The 20431-nt window shown below is 31.5% G+C and overlaps 1 protein-coding gene across 1 annotated transcript in view; it reads left to right on the forward strand.

Moving 5' to 3' along the window:
* The window catches only part of LOC121119046 (post-GPI attachment to proteins factor 6), a 136206-nt gene that overhangs the window by 107445 nt on the left and 8330 nt on the right, over positions 1-20431 (forward strand). Inside the window, exons 8-11 of the mRNA XM_040713663.2 lie at positions 4505-4752; positions 5033-5169; positions 5269-5447; positions 19790-20050. Of these exons, the coding sequence (XP_040569597.1) occupies positions 4505-4752; positions 5033-5169; positions 5269-5447; positions 19790-20050 (825 nt within the window). The remainder of the gene's footprint in view (positions 1-4504; positions 4753-5032; positions 5170-5268; positions 5448-19789; positions 20051-20431) is intronic.

Genomic DNA, 20431 nt, shown 5'->3' on the forward strand with positions numbered 1-20431 from the left:
ACTGATTTGGGGTCTTTATTCCCTTCTTTCTTTTTGGACAAAAGGTTGTTAATTTACGATGAAGACAATGACGTCAGAGAATGTAAATTTTTAATAATTTATGAAATATATATGATTACTAGTTTAACATTATATATTATTTAATATAACGTATTTGCAAAAAGTAAAGTTATCAAAGTATGCAATTTTACCATCTATTTTCATTGCCAAAGCAAATGATATTCATATATATTGTATAGAAAAAAAAATCAAATATTTACACAACAGAATTATGACTTTGGGGCATGAATTTGCAAAATAAATGGATTAATCGTGTTGAAAAAGAGCTGCACAGAAAACTGAATTAATTTTTATAAAATTGAATTTTTTTTCCCCAACATTTTATGTTATAAGAATGAATTTAAGATGATGGCCCGTCAACACTAAAGGAAACTATTCAGATCAATCCATAGGAGGCATCCCTAATTAAACTTAAAGTAGCAAATATTATTGCGACTATGAAAGAATGGTACATTGACCTTGACGTTACCTCGCTTACACAGAAATACCACAAGTATTATTTTATTCAGCTGTGGATTCCCTCATCTCACTTGATACGTCATGTACATTTCATAATTTATTCTTTTTGAGATATAAACGAAGCAATACATTCTACTATACTTAGAGATGGGATTTGTGAGGATTGCGTGAGGAAAAGGCAGTTAGAGACATATGGTATTGCTGAATTAAGACCTTTTTTAATATTTGCTGCGAATTACATGATTTTGGATTGATAAAATGTATTACTTCTATAACGAGGAGAACCTTCTACATTTAAAATAACGTTAGTATAGGGAAAATACCAAAATTTTATTTGAATTAATATATATTGATTTTATAATGCATTTATAAATCAATTTACATCAAAAATCGGCGAAGATTCTTCTTTTAGATGGAGAAGCTAACACTCCAACGGCTTATTAAATAACAAAAAAAAAAAAATGAAAAGAAAGAGCACATGCATCAACCGTTTTTCCTTTTCTAATCGGTAAACTTAGTTTTTTCTTAACACACATCACATCTTTAACTATACTTATACTTGGTTATCAAATGTACAGGATAACCATTGCTTGTTGATCTCACCGTGTACATATTAACAATTAAATTATTCTATGAGGAAGTTTTGGCCATCATATATTTATAACTGCGCTTCCAATAAAATATTACTAATCCATATAATAATACGGTATCAAATAAAATACCATCTTGGATTTTAGTATTCTGAAATATATGTATATATTAGTGGTAGTACCCAACATTGCCCGGAGTTATTAGACATTGACGAACATATAAATTTTGCTTAAATAATATTGAAGATAACACCCCAACAAATCATTTGTGTTACTCACCATTTTTAATGAGCACGCCTCATACGTAACTACTCATTCAATACTTGGACATTCACTCCTCAATAATGCAAAATAATAATAATAACAGATTGTGTAAAGAAAATAATAAAATGGCTTGATGAGCCAGGGAGTACTTTAGCTCGTTTCTAAATTTCATTTAAGTTACACTCATTTCAAAAATGAGTGTAACTCAACGCATGCAAGATTTCATTGATTTTTTTCCATGCTCCCTGTACATAATACTCCTTCCCCCCTTGTAACTGTAACTTGTAACTGGTCAGGAAGTATTATAAATAGTGACGTCTTTTCACACATTCATAAATTATTTTCCTTCTTACTCACTAGATGGCTCTTAAGTTAAATAAATTAATATTCATAAATACTTTTTTCGACAATAAACCATTTTTTCTTCTTCAAATGAAACTGATGTTTCACAATGCTCTGTTATATTGTTGTTGACTCAAATTGTATATCAGGATCACATCATATAATGTTTCTAATTTCCTGAATTGAACATTCTTTTAGACTGAAGGAAGCAAGAGTTGATTTTATGTTGATAGGAGTGCAACTTTGTTTTCTAATCAGAGAAGAAGATAGTCAGGGTGACCTATAAGTCATAGGACAGCAACTTCAACTAAATATTTTTCATGGAAGAGTTTATATTTTGTGAATAAATCCAGTTGCAATTGTCTGGTTTTAACAAATTGCACCATTTTAGAATTCTTGCATAGAACCAAATCTTATGCTTTCACTATAATCATTATTTGTGTAGTTATTCCTGTTCAAAGAACCTTGCAGATGTCAAATTATAGAAATGTATCGAAAAATAGTATTTTGTACCTATATTAGAGATTGAAGCAATTAATGAACTTTCACAAGTCCCACCAATAAAAACTCATGAATTAAATGGCAGTTATTTTAATATCTTAAAACATTTTGTCAAATCAGTTAATGGGAATATTTAGATTCAACGAAAAACGGAGGTTCCTCACTATTCCAAAACATAATAGCAATTGAATGCATTTCCAATCAAACTTTCGAATGACATCTCTAGAATAAAGCCACGCCTACTTCACTACTACTTTTAAAGTCTGATTGCCGCACATATAACAAAGTAATAATGTTGCTACACCCTGTGTGTATAAGTAGATATTTGTCTTCCTTTCTAAATAAAAATGTATTCTCCATTTTTTCCGACATATAAAAGGTTCAAAAGAATGAATCACATAGAGGTGAGAAATACATATAGACAAATATTCCATGAATACAATATGTGTTCAATGTATTTCTCAAATGTGAGGAAAGTTTATCCAAATTCCCGTATTTGGGTGTATGTATATTGTATATATGTCGTTAGTTAACACAAAAACAATCTTGAACACAAATAAACAAAAGAGGATATTCCCAATTTATTTTTTTACTTCATATACAGGGTTGACCAAAAGTATTGTGCTTCTAAGATTTGGTACATAATATTTTGTTTAACCAAGAATCCTATTTGCAATTTGATTGGTTCTAACACAATTTGGGCTCAATAATTATCTTCCACTATAAAATGAATATGCTTAAAGGTTTTCTTTTTAGTGGAGATGTATAATTTAAGAAAAGCAATCTCTATCGTGCTCGACATCACCGCACCAAATATTTCGGCTATTGAGATCTTCAATTAGTCTCGGTTCAGTTAAATTAAATTAATCATAACTCATAACCAATCTATGGCAATGGGGGTATATACAATAAGATATTTTAAGAATTGAGGTCGTTTCCTGATTGCTTGTTCTAATATGTGCGGCTATATTTCAAAGTGTTGGTAATCTACTATAGTAAAGATATAATAGGATAATAATTATTTCAGAAGTCTTTGGGTCATTTTCAAAAAGTAATATTACGAGCTCTTAAGGGATTATAATTGAAGACTCTGAAAAGCATTCTATTTATATAAGTATTATTAATATATGTAATATGGTTTTAACTAAACCTATTAACAGATACACAAATATAAAAACATTAATACTCTCCTATAAGAAGATAACAATCTGAAGAAAGAGAGAATTGTTGGGATTCATTTTGTGAGTTGGATAGTGGGGATGAAGCTTTTTTACTTTATTTGCAATAATGCTTTAACAATATGGTAAATGCACCTTTTCAAAAAGAGTAGATTCTAACAGGACTGCGGAGTTGGTACATAAAATGTCCGAGTCCTACTCTAGTATTTTGAATATCACCAACTCCTACTCCGATTCTCATAATATACAAAAAAGCCTATATTATATTGGGTTCTAGGAAAATTGCCCTGCAGAAAATTGTTGTTGGGAAAAATTCCCGTCATTTAATAATAAAAGCAGAATACTCTAGCCCAAAACCTGTTTTCTGAATAAATGGGTCAATATTCCAGGTTAGAAACCATCCGCTGACAATTAAGCGGCAGTAATTTTTGACTCCTGAACCATTTAATATTCTTTATCTTGATATAAATGAATTTGGTTTTTTTTTTACTTTATGCAACAAATTGTAAATATAGACTCGCAAAATTTATTGCCACTCGGCAATAAAATCATAATTTTTATTAATCATATAGTCCAATTTAAAATAAAGGTTTTAAAAAATCACAAAACAATATGACTATTTAAGAAAAAGAAAAATAGAGGGTTAAAAAATACTTATCTAATGGTTTTGAAATAATAAACAAACTACTCAATGGTTGTATACCAAGGAGTAATTTTTTTTATTTGGCGATAACTAAATTCTTATAGTCTTCACACATAGATGATTTTATTTTATTTTTCACCTCATTTTCTGTAAGTACCAAGATCCGAAAGACAACTATCCAAAGGTCATAATAATCTGTCCTTTAGTTTGTAAGTGATTGTACTAATTGTGTGAGGGTACTTTTTTTATTTCCAAATGAATGAATTAAAAACTATTTTGTGTGTAATTATACATAGATTCTTGATCTAAAAAATACCTTTCAAGCTATGTGAGTGCTTGAAAGTTTTATGAGTAATTTGTTCTATAAATATATTTTAAAAAATACAACCAGCTTTGACAAAAAAACCGTGTTTTATTTTCAGCTCATGTGCTAACTATCGTCTAACTCTATTTTTATTCTTTTTCAGCTTCCAAGACGGTCCAAGGAACAAATACTCCTCACAGGTTGCTTAACCAATGGTTATCACTATGAGCCCCAGGATCACTCACAAACCTTTTGTGGAGAGAATGGATATCCCCTTCTTCTCAATGTGACAAATGACGATAAAATATCAGATTTTGATCGCCTCCTTCTTCCTTTTCCTTCTTCAGGGATGTGGTATTTGACACTCAAGTCCAAATGTAGATCCTATTCACGAGAACTTGGAGTTTCTTCGTGAGTTACTTATCTTTTTATAATATAAATGTACATATATCTCTGTTACTTAGTTGTTTTAGATAGGAAATGCTTTATAAAGGATTTACATGTTTCTAGTAAAGAAAAGAAAAAAAAGTCTTGATATGAGTATTTTATAGCTTTTTAATGCGTAAATCCGAGATGTTAAATAAAGAAAGGGGGAAAAGGAAAACTTAGCAAATACATAAATTACATTAGATTTTGATAAGTAGAAAAAATGTATGTTTAAAACAAAAAGAAACAAAAAACCTTTATTTAGTTGTTCTAGATCCGAGACCCCCGTGATTTTGTCAATTTACTCCAACATGTGTGTCATGGGCGGATGTGGAAAATACGGAAGATGCTATCAATTCTTTTCTGGAGGAAACATGTTCTCAACTTGCTCTTGTATTGCTGGTAAATGACTCGTAACGTTTTGTGTGTGTTTTCTTTCATGAAAATACATATTAATTGTACTTTCATACAATATTAACATCTTTCTCTTTCTCTCTCAAGGCTATAAAGGTTGGAGCTGTACGGATGATTCGTCAGCAACGTCTGAAATCGATCTATTGGCTGCCACACTGTTACTTTGTCTCAGCAATTTATTGTTTCTGCCCGCAGTTGGATTGGCTATTTATCGTGGATTCTACACGGAGTCATTTGTTTACTTTGCAAATATGATATTTTCAACGGTAAGTTGTTGCCTGGTAATAGTTATAGAGGGTATGACAACATATTTTCCTCTTCTTAATGCGTGTCAATCATGCTGAAGAAGTAGTTGTGGGGTATTTGTGCTTTCATTATAGAGGCGAGATTCTATAGTTTTCTTGGAAATACAGTCAATTGCCATCATACGTTTGAATAGTGAGGAACGTGCATTTGCCGTCCAAAATAAATATTACCCAAAAATGGTTTTATAGAATAGAATTTCATATAATTAAACTAATTGTAACTTAACTACTGAATATTATTGGTGCTATTCATGAAAAAAAAAAAGTAATTTTTTTAATCTATTTTCATAATTTGAATTTTTCAAAGTTTTTGAACGCAAAATACTTGGCGAAAAATGATTGTAGAGACTTAAAATTGTTGCCATCAAATCAAATATTGTACAAGAATATATATAAATTAGAGCAATTTGTCTAAATTGAGTATTTGAACCAATAGAATTATTTCAGAAAAACTAATATTTTAAAGATCTTTGCCCAATCGCCCATGACTTATTTTTTGAATAACTAATTATCCAAAATTATGAATTAAGAAATGTTACAAATTAAATTACGCATCTTTTTGTATAAAATAATTATCTCTCTAAAACCTTTTCGTGAAAAATTATTTGAATAGAAACAAAATGAAAAAATGAAAAAATCGCAGGGAATAAAATATACCGAAGTTGAGTAGTTTAGTGTATGGACAATAAGGTAAGTCACCTGTGTTTAGTGATGAAAATAATGTTTATTTTGGAAATGTAAAAAAAAGAAACCGAAAATCAACAGGGTTACCCTCACATTTAGAATAATGTTTTCGAGGAGAGCAGTTTTTATGTCATGCCAGTTCACTAGATCAGCTACAATCAGCTGTGGCAAAGGAGGAGGGAGAAGAAAATAAACAAAGACATTTGAAAAAATTGTATCAATGTCCATCATCCTTTCTGACCTATGTTCGTAAAACTTATTATCCACTAATTAGCTACTAAGTTAATCTAAATAGATTTTACAATCCCAAAAAATAGTGGTTGTTTACATGTGGATAATAGGTTCTACAAATCAAGGGCAAAATTCTACTTAGATTCCAACAGGGATTTACAATTAAAACTCCGCAACCAATCCTCAAGGTTACTCTCCATATATTATGTGCACACACGAACGTTCAATTAGGAATATCACTCCTCAGGAGTTGAATAATAATGACAACGGCTAAGGAAAAGGAAATTCCTTCTTCAAATTACCCATTGCAATGAAACGGCCCAGCTAAAAAAATACATACGATTAACATCATTACCCTTTTTTTATATGATTTTTAAAACTTCAAATATAAATGAATACTATAGTTATGTAACAAAAATATAACTTTTCTGATTATTAAAACTTATTTAATTGCTTTTGGGTAGTGGAAATTATGTTGCCACACCCTGTATATGCAATAGATATATGTAAGAGGTAGAGTTAAGATGGTTATCTTTAAAGAAGCAAAATAAAAAGACATTTTGAAGTTCATAATCATACAAGAAAAAAAGCTTTGCTTTGTTTCTTTCATAAATTTAAATTAGGAAATATATGCATATAAATATAAATGGATTTAAATACTAACAAAAAATAATGGTGTGTAACGGGTCTTTGTACTCTTAATCATCAGATCTTATGTTATATCTATATAGAAGTACATTTATGGGTTAAATTAGGAATAGGGGAATTCAACACCAGCATTTATACGAGTCTTTACCATTACTTTAAGCCGTCTTAGTGGGTGGTTCATTAAATCTGAGCACTTTAAATTTTAAACTTCAACAAGGTATAATTTATTAATTAGCAATCAAATTTCAAAAAAGTATATAAATGTGTGTTTGAGCTCTCTTAATGATTAGTCTAGCCGCCGCCCTTAGCAGTAATAATTAATAATGGCATGGATGACGGACACTGAAGGCCTTTCCCTCGTCATGAACCCTAAAAAGTGTAGTCGAGGGGGGGGGGTATCAGGGCTGTAGGCGGTGCAAAAGTATTTAGGCCAGAAGGGAATGTTGTTAGCCCACCAATCCTGTGCTTTTTAGGTGTGTGTAGGCGCACTATCCTGGCGGAAAACTATATTTTCATAAGGATAGTTTCCTTGGACCTACGGCCAATGAGTTTTCTCTAAGGCAGTCACTTAGTCGAACCCTGTGAGTCTGTATACAACTGAGAACCACATCAGGGAGGCTACCTTGCTGTCAAAGGCCACAAAGCCCTATAACATGGCGGAGACAGGATGCTTTGTGAAATAAGTGTCCACATTGATTCAGTAATGACTCCTTTGCTTGAATACCTGTCATTCTGCCTTTTCTTGCAACGAAGGAGATGGATTTATTTAATTTTCTAATGTCAAAAGTAAACAACCTAACCATGGTCTTTCCAACCACTTTTTCGATAGCTCTCTCGACAACGTGGTATGGACCCACATGAACATGAGAAGATTGGCCTGGCTGTTTTCTTTACCTCCTCTTGGTCCAATTTGGCCTTTTGGACAGAGTCCTTCTTTCTCTTCAACGTATCAGACTTGCTGAGTATGTAGTAGACAGGGGTATTTGAGATTTCCAACAAGTTGGAGACGTCCATTGGGGTTTTGTTTTTCCAACGGAATTGAGTGTGTGAAAGAAATTCGTCAATAATGTTCAAGTGTCATTTTTCCAACTTGTACGTAAGCTAGAAAAAGCTCAGGCTTCATTTTGTTTTGTAAATAATTGTTAATGCTTTAATTTATCGGAATATGAATTAATTTCAATCCCTCAATCTTCATTAATTGTTGATTTAGTAAGAGTTCAGATATCAATGGACAACCCACTATAGGCATATACTAGGGGAAGAAATACAATATACATTACAGCCCCTCCTCCTCCGTCTAAAATGTAAAACTTTTGTAAGTGGTGAAACTTTCTCATATTTTTCACATTTCCAATTTTCATCATATTAACTTATTGCAAAGTAATTGTATGAAAAAACTGTAAACAAAAAAGATACAAAGTCGACCGAGAAATAAGAGCGTCATATTCAAAAATATGGAGTAACGCAGAGCTCCATGTGGAACTACCAATTGGAAATTCACCACTAGTGCTGGGATGTAACTGCTTTACAGTTTACCGTGTGACTTGGAGAAGACACACCAAAAGCTTTCACAAGATCCATATCAAGACCAAAGACCAAAATAATTGTTTGAAGCAGTTAAAGACTCATTGAAGCTGCAATCACCCTAACATTGCGTGGTCAGACTACCATGTACAATCGGTGAAGCAAGACTTAAAACATTAATTCCAACAGGAAACTCCTCGTCCGGATTTGAAACCTTTGATCGATGAAGCGTCCACCTGGCGAAATTATTCAACAAGCTGAAAAGCCCTATACATATAAAGGAACTAAAAAATATAGCTAAATAAAGTATTTAAATAATCAAAATTAGCATAATATTGAATAAAAATATTGGTTTAATTGGTTAGAGGTGTCTCTTCAGATTCCATACAAATCCTGTTTTTCGTGATTTATTCATTCTGTTGCAAGCCTTGATTAAGTTTGTAAATTTTATTGGTAGAAAAATACCACTTTCTCTATATTGGTGTTTTTAAGGAAATGGAATCAACTTGCTTATAATTAAAAAATTATAATCTAGAAAGGGAATTATTTCTCAAATACATGCACAATGTGCGTACATATAGTTTTGGTATATGGACATTATTTCTATAATATATACATCAATAACTTTCTACATAGATTGTCTTTGGGCAAAACATTAGGCATATTTGTAAAGGAGTTTGAGCTTTGAGCAATTTATTTTCTATTAATAACTCAAAAGTTGACTCCGTTGTTGTCACAATACAAATACTTTATATATTTTTTAACTTTTGGTATCCGAAAAAAAATCTGAGATCCAAGACCCAAACTGGCTTCGGGTACTTGAGCTTTATCGGATCTTAAAAAGCCTATAGTATTTCCTAATAAAAATAAGACGGGTCTTGGATTTAGATTCAAAATACTCGGTTACGTTATTCGTAAATTTATATTTCATTGGGAGTTATCTTTCATATAATTGAAACACAGTTCGTCTGTTCACAGACGCCTAATAATTCCAGTCAATGTCGTTTACTACTCCTAGTATACATATATGTACATAAAGTTCAATATTTAATAGACAAATTTGAGACAATTATAGGTCATGTATTTAAGTTTGGGGAATTAGTTAAGATACCAAATATTTTAGTTGTAGTTAAGAATCTTCCTTTGATTTAATAGTTTACTAGTATTTTTCCCTGAAACTATTTTGCCTTAAAGACACTTTCTTTCAATTATATTTTGCCTTAGAATATAGATAAATGAAGTTAATACGTCGTTATTGTATGTTTTTGATTGAAATTGATGTTGTTGTTGTTTTTTTAAATCAAAATTAAATACTTTTATGCAACAGATAATTTCAAACGAATGAAAGATTTAAAAGTTTTTGTTTACTCTTAAAAACTCATTTTTATTTCTACTTGTTTTTGGTTTGAATATAATTGCGATTTGGCTTATATAGGTTGCAGGAATACAACTTCCTTTTTCCAAAAGGTAGTCAAACAAGTTTTATAAATTAGAAAAGTGTTATTTTTGTTTCATAATGATAGTAGGCATTTAACATTTTGTTGTGCACAGTTTTGAAATCATATCAAATATGTGATATTTTTTTCGTTTTTTTTATTTATCTTTGAATACCTTTTTATTGAGAGGCTTTAGAGGATTAATTATTTTACACATAAACATACCAAAATAATGATTCAGGTATCTGATTACATACTTGTGTAGCTTTAGTTGATTAAATAATTAGTTATTGGCTATTTCTCAAAGGTCAAAAAATATTGTTTTTTCCGGAATAAATGTCATTCCAACCACTCGATTTGAACAAACTGCAACAATTTTATTTTTTGAATAATAACAGATCTGGTAACAGTTGTTTCAGATCTCTAATTTCATTATTAGTGGAGTGTTCCTCGTTCAAATAACTTATATGAACTAATACGAATTCTAAAATTGTCTTTATATACTAGAAATGGAAGTAACTAAATGATTTTTATAAATCGCACCAATAAAAACTCAAGAGCTATATTGGAATTAGTTTAATTTTACAAAATATTCTAAAAAATCCCCCTTTGATTAAATACTTATTTTTGACGAAAAATGCATATTTCTCACTACTCCAACAAATGATAGAGACTGACTGTATTTCCAAGAAAACTTTAGAAGCTCACCTCTAGAACCAAAACAAGTCCGCCCCCCTACTATTTCTAAGCCCACATATATAATGAAGGTATAGCACCGAAATATATGCATTTTATGTTCACCCTGTAACATGTAAATGCAGGTAAGCTACTCTACTTTCTAATACTAGCCCAATTGTCCATGATACCATGCTCATTTTTGGATTTTTGAAATACTGAAAGTACTTACGATGGACAACTTAGTTTATTTATCTAAAGCCGTTCCTTTCTTCTCACACACTTCCTCTCATCCAGAAATCCTTTGATTCCTAAGAAATTGGGTTAATTTCCCTCCTGTTTTATAGCTTTGAAGGAAGACAATGATTACCATATCCCTGAAAAAATAGTACTGATGAGGGTAGTATTAGGTTAGGGCTTATTTAATCCGCCTAGTCCATTCTGAAGACCAGTCTTTGGGACAATTAGCAATAGTATAGCCACATTTTCGACAATTGCCTTCCAATCTTTGACTTCAAAATTACCGGAAAGGAATACACGAAACAAAAAATACGACGTCATTGTCTGTTACAGTATCAATACCATAAATACTCGTCACATTTTCGGCCGCCTGTCTTGGGTTCGCTTTGTTTTAAAAAAATTCTAAATTATCCCGTATTTTCTCTTTACTGGTGTCAATTTTTGACAACTGCAAGACAAACTTGAGACAAAAATTTGCAAAAACTCTTTATAAAGTTTTTTAAGAGGGAAATCTTATCTTTTTAATGCCATCTAACGTAAGCCGATCACACTTATACACATCTAGATACACATCAATAAAGCCATGTATTCGAAAAATAATGGATTTATTTTTGTTTCGCCTATTATAGCAGAATAATTTAAAAAAGGGAAAGTTCCCTTGATGACGTCATGTGGGATCCATATTACCTTCTTCAAGTATCAACAAGTTGGGTCGAACTAGACTGGGACACTTCTTCAGTCTTAAATGAGGACCAACACAGTATTAGAAGGGGAGTAAATATGATTATTCCTATTTTTCGAAGTTGGTTTCGAGGGAAACAACTTTTGGGAAATTTAATTTTCATTTTTTATGAAGACTTTAAAGTACAAAGCATTTGATCTCTCTCTCTTTAACTATCTCTCTCTCTCTACATGCTTATTTATTTATTACCCCAATAAACTGTTACTAATCATCAATTATATAGTAAGTACTTCATTTCTATTTGAGTGCTTACTCCTTATTTATCTTTCTTTCTTTTTTATTGCTTTAAGAAACATCTATATAACGAATACATTCATAAAACATATGAATATCCTATTCTATGATTGATATTCCCACTCTTTTTGTTTTTCACTACTACTACTCAAGTACTTCATTTTATTCAAATTTCATTCCTTTTAAAATAAACAGAGAGTTTTCTCATAGCTCAATCCATCTTTTTAGAAGATTTCCATTTCTTGGATCAAAGGCTGTTTTTTTTGTCTTATACCTACAAGACTCGGTGTGTTAAATAATGCATTAATTTGTTACTTTGTACTAGATTACATATAGAAGCATCTGGATCACTTAAATTTAAATCCCCTCCAAATAAGCGAGTATTGCTTACAATTTTGACAGCACGTCACACTTTCTTCTTCTATTTCGAAATTGGAGACAGAATAGGGGAAGGTTAAAATTCAATTATCGCAACCTTTTGATAACTAGGAAATAGCGTTACTTAGTCGAACGACGTGCAATACCTATTACTAGTGGTAGTACACAGCATTGCCCGGAGTTATTAGGTGTCGCTGAGCAGACAAACTTTCCCTAACAAATATAGAAGATAACTACTCAAGAAATCCTCAGCGATACTCACCATTGTTCACTCACACATAGTTACTACATACATACATGATAGATGTTCTCTCCTCAAGAATTAAAGAATGATAAACACAGCTTGAGAAAAAAAAATGACGTTATGACTGATGAGGCAGGGAGAGAGTGATTAGGCTTTAGTTTTACACACTCAATGATAAATGCAAAACACCAATGAGATTTTGTTAATACGACTATATTGTTATTTCTTAGATCAAAAATATGAATATCATATACATCAGAGAGCACTATCTACAATGCATCCTATATACACACTCAGCAATACATGCAAAACAGGCGAGATTTCAATAATATGACTACTTTTTTATTTCTTAGATTAAACATATGAATATGATATAAATCAGAGGGCACTATATACAGTAGACCCCGTAAACACAATCAGTACTACATGCAGAACGCTTGCCAGATTTCATTGGTATTACCACATTGGTATTTCTTATATCAAAAATGCTGTATTTACATTCAAACATCATGCAGATAAACATAGATTTATTGAAGTAGGAGGAGATGAGTCTCGAATATTTTGAGTTATTCAGACAATTAGTACTTTGAAGGATCTTGAATGAAGGTTTAAATATGAGGAGGAATTTTGTGATTTTATCTCTTTTATAGTATCAGGGAGGAGGAAGGAATTCGGAGTGAATCCGTGGACTGAAGGTAGAGACTGGAAGGAATTACAACTGTTATAACTCAAAAAAGTCGAGATTCCTCACCTCATACTCCAATAATCAATAATATACAAAGGTTTCAATAGTTAAATTTCAACTTCCTGCTTAAGTTCTCTCCAATTTCGAGGTATAAATACCTAGAAAATATGACATCGAGGGAAATTATAAACCAATACTACCAATAAAAAATCAATTTTTTTTGTCGATTTAATGATTAGTTATATATTTTTGTTTGGATTAAAACCAAGTATGCATTTCAAACGTATATAGTTCTGAAAACAATCGTATTACCATAAAGGGAACTCTAACAATGTCTTCATAATTGATATATATATATTATTCCCTGAGGACATTGAACTACAGCATGTGCATTGAATAGAAAAGCAGCCCTTATGTAATTCAAGTTTTATTAACTATACGTGGATTTTTGACTTTGTGTTTCTTCTATGAAAATTGTTTATGGTATTTGAAAGAACGTTGACGATAATCATATTTTATTATATCCGGATTCAAATGTATTTCACTAATAGTGACAGTACCTGACATTGCTCGGAGTTATTCGTCGACGAAAAGCAAATTTTGTTTTATTAAAAAAGATTCAAACAATAGCAGACATATATAGGCTTGTTGTGTTCAAATTTAAAGTGTTCAAGTCAATCTCACTTGGAGTAATTGAGCCCAAAACAAAAAGTGTCTCGTGAACAATTATTTTGCAGAAAAAAACACCGAGTACCATTTGGACGGGTCACGGAGATGGGAGCATTGCTGGGGGAAGTGTGTAGAGTTAATAGAATACTATCTTGAAAATTTAAATAAAAAAATCAGAAAAAATGTTTTGTATATTCGTTAGATCTGAAACTTAACAGAACACCCTCCTATTAACCTTCAGAGAAACAACATCTATTGATAAAAGTCAACTTCTTAGATCATGCAGGGTTCGTTGAATGTAAAAATTTATTTGAATTTTCTATCCGTATTTTTTAAAGACGACTTTAATGAGGAATAATATTAGTATTAATAAAGTATACTTTTATTTTGACATCATGAAGTAAAATGTGTTCTATGTCGACTTGAAATTTACAAAAGCTATCAATATATGGTATATTTAAATTTTGAAGATTTTTAATCCTTTATTTTTGAGGAGACTTGATTTGAATTTGTCAAAATTTAATTTTAAAACATATTTTCAACCTGAGAGTCTCGTCGTGAGACATATTTATTATAACATATATAAAGTATGTATCAAGCAAATGATCCTCCCCCCCCCCCCTCTCCCCTATAAAAAATCTAATAGGTCTATTTTACAAGTTTGTTGATTAGAATTTATATTATGAACACAGTTTTTTTCATCAATAAATGATGAAAGCAGTTTGTATTTTTACCTCATATATATACGTAATTAATAATATTATTAATTAAAAAAGCGGGTGAACTTTTTTTCCATTTCATCTATTCTTTTTTTTTTTCTAGTCACTACATATACATATTAGTGTTGAGACTTGGTTCAAGACCAAACTTTTTCCCGGTTCAGTCTCAAATGGTTTTTTCTCGACCGATATTTTGGTCCAAACCGTGATCTCCGTGATAGATTTCAATCTTTAACATATTGAACTTCATGATGTTATTGTGTAGTTACTTACAATTTTGAAACACACATGACGTAATCAACAATTCATCTATAGAATATGTCTAGCAGGAATTTAAAATGTGACTGTTCAAGACGAATTTTTTTTAGAAATCGGTCCAGATCGAGCTTCTTTAAAGACCAAATTAGTTCAGTACAATAATAGTTATAACGGCCTTAGACTCGTCATTGGATTTCTATCTGAAATTCTTGGACTCGGTCTAAGACCGTTATGATTATTCCTCTATTCTGATTTATAAAAGACATTTAACTTCATATGGAACCAATCTTGACTGAATTATAAAAGAGACCTGTCAAGATCAAACTTCAATGGACTGTTGGGTAAAACATTTTTTCCGAAGGTATATTATCATGGCAGGGCACTGATTTCCATTTCGTTATTCTGTATCATAACGAAGAAGAAACCACTGTTCTTGTCTGGTGTTGTCATTAATCCATGAGTATTTTTCAATATGAAAAACCCACCGAATTTCAATAATTGATAATGGTGAAGTGATTCGCACTTATATTATTTTAATATCTGTCGTACTTGTTCATTAGTTAATTTATATAAAGTACTACAATGGTAGTATTCGAACTTCCTTCGAACCACATGATACTCTGTTTTATTTATATTATGTTCATTAATCAATATAGTTATTAATTGATAATTATTGGGTGATCGGTTAACGCTAGATTGTGTTAGAAAAATAAGATTTCGTACGTAAAAACTTATTTTTGTGATTGTTTGACTCAGTATTGTTTGAGTTTCCGTCAAAGATGGACACCAACAAAGAGAAAATATGCCATATTTTACAATTTTTATTCGCACAAGGCAAAAATGCAAGCCAGGTGGCCTAAAATATGTATAGTGTTTGCGTTCCAGATACTGTAACAGGCAATCACGCTCTATTTTGGTTTCGTGTATTCTGTTGAGGTAATTTTGATGTCTAAGATCCACCACGCTCCTGAAGATCAATTGTCAGAAATGTGGATAAAATGATAGAAATTTTCGAGTCATGTAGTCACTGTTTTGATTGTCAATGCTGATTAACATTAATAGATTTCTTATTGATTGATATTTACTACACCTTATATAGTTTCTCGGCCAAATATTTCTTCAGTGAAATTTAAGTTAAGAAAATTGTCTTTTGGCACAATATAAATTCGGCTATTTATCCTTCAACAAAATGTCCTTCGGTAAAAGTGTTTTCGCCCACAGTCTAGAACCTTAACGGTCTCAGAGCAGATCTAGGATTTTCAGACGAAAGCACAACACTAATGTCTACATCTACCTTCAAAGAGGGGAAAAAATAATCCCCTGTAACAATAATAAATAGAGAATTAAAATGCTTCTCACGTTGAAAATGAAGAAGAAAGATATGTAGAGAAGCCCCTTCATTGCCCATAAAAATAAATGCCCATTCTATGAGTTACTTTTGTTCATATGTACACATACAAGTACCTATTTAGTATAAATGGGTAGTATATTTTTCATGGATAGGTAGAAAATGGTTAAAGAGAGTAGAGTAATCAAATAATTTAGATTACATATTTTATTATTATGTATTTAGTTCATAAGGCTGCTTTTTTTATTAATTTAAATATTTGTTTATTTATTTTTCGTTTTTGGGATTCAACACTTCATCAATGCAAATAATTAATTAATTCGTAGGTATATTTAATTAACTTTATCTCTACTAAATAAAATAAGGGTATATTCGACAAAAAGTGGCGCTGTCTCCTATAAAAATAGCATAACTCCTTAAATACTAATATTAAATAGTAAAAAATAACGTCGTTCTTGCGTTATTCACAAAGAAGGCACTGAGAAAAGTCTTCTGAGCATGGACCATCTTTTTAAAATAAGCCACAGACTGTCACACCACTTTACGAATATTGTATACTTTTTTAGATTTGTTCATGCTCTTTAGTTTGAGTCGGGTACCTATGTAATGGGTGTAGTAAAAATAAACACATTATTTTTTCAATAGATGGGTTTAACAATCTGTATCTCGCGTTATAAAATGGCGATCGGTTATCCGTAGATGAAGTTAGAAAGATAAACTTTCGTATTAATCAAACTTCTCCAACATTTTTGTGATTGTTTGAGTCATGTTGTTTAAGTGTTCGTCAAAGATGGGCACAATACAATCATCCATAATTATTTATCTGTTTTCTTTGAACTATACGAAAACGCTACCATGGTAGTTGAAAATGTTAATAGTGTTTACGGTATTGATATTATAGCAGCCAATCACCTGGTATTTTGGTTTCGTGCATTCATTTCCAGTAATTTTTTATATCAGAGATGTATCACGCTCTTGAAGACCAATTTTCAAAAATGTGGAAAAATAGTTGAAATGGGTGAGTGGAATTGTTCTATAAGCACTGTTTAAGTCGCCAATGAGATAAAAATTAATGGAAAAAAGTCATTCAATACAACGGATTTCTTTTTACTACACCTATTGTAAGTTTGCTAATATTTTCAAAAAAGGATATCAAATGCTGCATAAATTACTTTACCAACTAGGGAAATTCCTAGTTTACAATACGCCAACATTTTACTCCGAAGGATGAAAGCCCATAGAAGCTGTAGTTGACTGACAATTTGTAGTTTAATCAATATCAGAGTGAATACTTTGTGAAGTAGAATGTCAAAACAACCAATCCGAGTACATAAAACATTTTACATATAAAACTTTTTTGAATACAAAAGATATTTAAAAAACACTTATCCTCTCATGTCCAATAAAATACTTAATCAAAGAGGGGACTATTAATGTAAAAAATGGTTTTACTGTCATTTGTACTTAAAGTAATGAGCTGGTGTCGCAAGGATACCAATATTTTCGTATCGGTTCAGGTATCAAAATTGGTATTTTGATACGTTGCAATACTTTTTGGACTAAACATGTAACCAAAAATGTTGTTTAAGACAATGGATATGACCTTACTAAGTCTGCAGGACTTTTGCCTAGAGTAAGGGATCGGGATAGCTCAGAAATTTAATGACTTTTTTTTTTATAGAAAAGACAATCTTCATTCTTGCTTTGTTCATAAATAACATTTTTTTTGTTTTTTTTCTTTTGGGTAAATTCTCAGAAAGTTTGTGGGCTAATTGATCCGATGAATAATATTTTTATATGTAAGATGTACTGATTTCAATATCAACTTGATATAATACAGCTTTAAATGCGTCAGTAACCAAGTACCACTATAACTCTTGAGCACCGAACAAAACCACAGGATCATTTAGGTAAATTCGGGTTACCTTAAACTGCTTCCTGATCAAAAGAGAAGCAAGTGGAGTTTTGAAGTTTATTCACAAGCTTTCATAATATAGAAGGAAAAATTCATTCACTATGTCCGCTATCTTCACCAATAATTTGAACCTAAATATGATCCTAAAAGATTTGTAGGTCTTGACCACGTCTGTAGAGGAGGCTTATTATTGTCCCAGTACTTGATGATTGAGGCCTTCAAGGAGTCGATGCTGTTGTGTTGACAGACACCTTCCTCTTTAATTACTTCTAAAAGAAGAAATCTATGGGACTAATATCATAAAAGTTAGAGGACCAAGTGTGGGGATGTCAAAATGATACATTTTCTTCTTTAAACAATTTTTATGTCTTACAGGCTTTGTGAGAAGGATCCGAGTCTTGTGGAAAGATAAACTCAACACCATCGGCATCATCTTTCTTTTCTTATTGTTCAGGATGTAGTAAAATATGGTCCGAATATATCTGAAGGACCCTGTATATAAAATTAAAAGTATAATTATGGTTAGACTGGGGACACAATACTTACAGTAGCACCTGAATAATAATTCCGACAAATTTGACTTTTATGGAATCATGTTAAGAAAACTCTTAACCAATTTTTGTTTCGATACGATATTTAGCTAAATTCTTTATTGAATACGTCCTTCTTCAAGAGAAATAACAGCCTAAATCAACTGTCGAAGAAATTGGCAGTTCTGGACGATGATTATTTGGATGAGAGGTGCAACATACATTTCTTTCCAAGGGCCACCAAACTACAATGGGTTGAGGTGAGGGCTGGAAGAGAGCCACCTGAAGGCAGGCCAGAGGTCAACTATATCCTTGCTACTGAAGTTTTGGTTCTTCTTGGCTGTATAGGAGGAGGCGCTCCTTAACTGGCTTCTTAATGTTGTAGGCAGTCCAGTGGAGATGCTAACGCTTTATGCAGCCTTCTCAGTACTGACACCGGCTCAGTGGAGATTGTAACCTGTTAGGGTTTTGTTGTTGCTCATTTTTCTATAAAATGTTTAGTTATGTCTTACGTTTGGTTACAATGAAACAATGTATTGAAAAATAACAGAGATAAATCATAATATGCTACTCCAAGTTTCGGGTTCCCATTCTGTACTTGAGGCCAGGTTCTATTAACAAAAAAAGTAATTGTATTTTTACTTTTGGAATTTAAACGGCTATTGATTTTGAAATGGTCGTTAGGTTCCATTTATATAAGTACTAATGGATATATGATAAAACCGACTTCTAATTTATGAGAGTATAGGAAATGTAACTGGATCATAGATTATTTATGTATACCTTATGTATTAATTATTCATATTTGAATCATAAAAATAGATATTGTGATCTTAGTAAAAGTGATTTAGATTCATGATTCGAATGAATCTATTTCTTTATACTGTTTAACCTTTACTTTTGATAGGTTAAAGATCAAATTATATTTTATACTATATTGGTAGTGTGGGGGGAGTGGCTGAAGTATTTTCCTTCAAAGTGGTACATACAATTTTATTATTCATGTTTATAGCGTAGAGTGGTAGGTCAAGCTTAGGGGGTAAATATTGTTTAAAGGTTATTTTTACATGTATTTCTTATGTACAGTCTAGATATTTATTTATCTGGAACACTAAATCACATTTCTTTATTTTTTCTCCTCAGCTCTATCACGCTTGTGACCAGGATATTTTCTCCTTTTGTCTCATGAAATATACAGTCCTTCAGTTTTGCGATTTCTACGCAGCCACAATGGCATATTGGGTAACTGTTCTTGCCATGGGAGGACTACCAGAGCAAGCTAAATCCCTTCTACACATGGTTGGAGCTGTTGGAGTAGCATTGGCGGTAGAATATGATCGGACTGGTGTTCTAACGTTTGCTGTTCCTGGGGTTATAGGGATCATCATTCTACTTGCATCTTGGGTAAGAACTAGCGGTGATTACCGGTAATTATAGATAATTCCCAGCAATTTAAAAAACTATTTTATCAATTTCTGATCCTTTTTCGCCAATTCCCAGGAAATTTATCAACTTTACTTTTTTATCTCTAGCATTGCAGTTATTCGTAATCTGTAATTCTTTAATTTTGACCCTTTCAAAATTTAATTTTAACTATATACTGGTTCGATATTATATGTACAGGCCTGCAATTGTTTACTAATAGGACTATATTGTTATTTCTTAGTTGTGTTATGTCAATCCTTATTTAGGACTGCAGACTGTATTCCCGTCCAGTTCAGTGTCAGTCTGGTCCATTTCATTCCTAAAACTTATAAAGTTCGTTCCTTCATGAAGTCAGTCAAT

This window comes from Lepeophtheirus salmonis, chromosome 5 (assembly GCF_016086655.4).
Source record: "Lepeophtheirus salmonis chromosome 5, UVic_Lsal_1.4, whole genome shotgun sequence".
Lineage (NCBI taxonomy): Eukaryota > Metazoa > Arthropoda > Copepoda > Siphonostomatoida > Caligidae > Lepeophtheirus > Lepeophtheirus salmonis.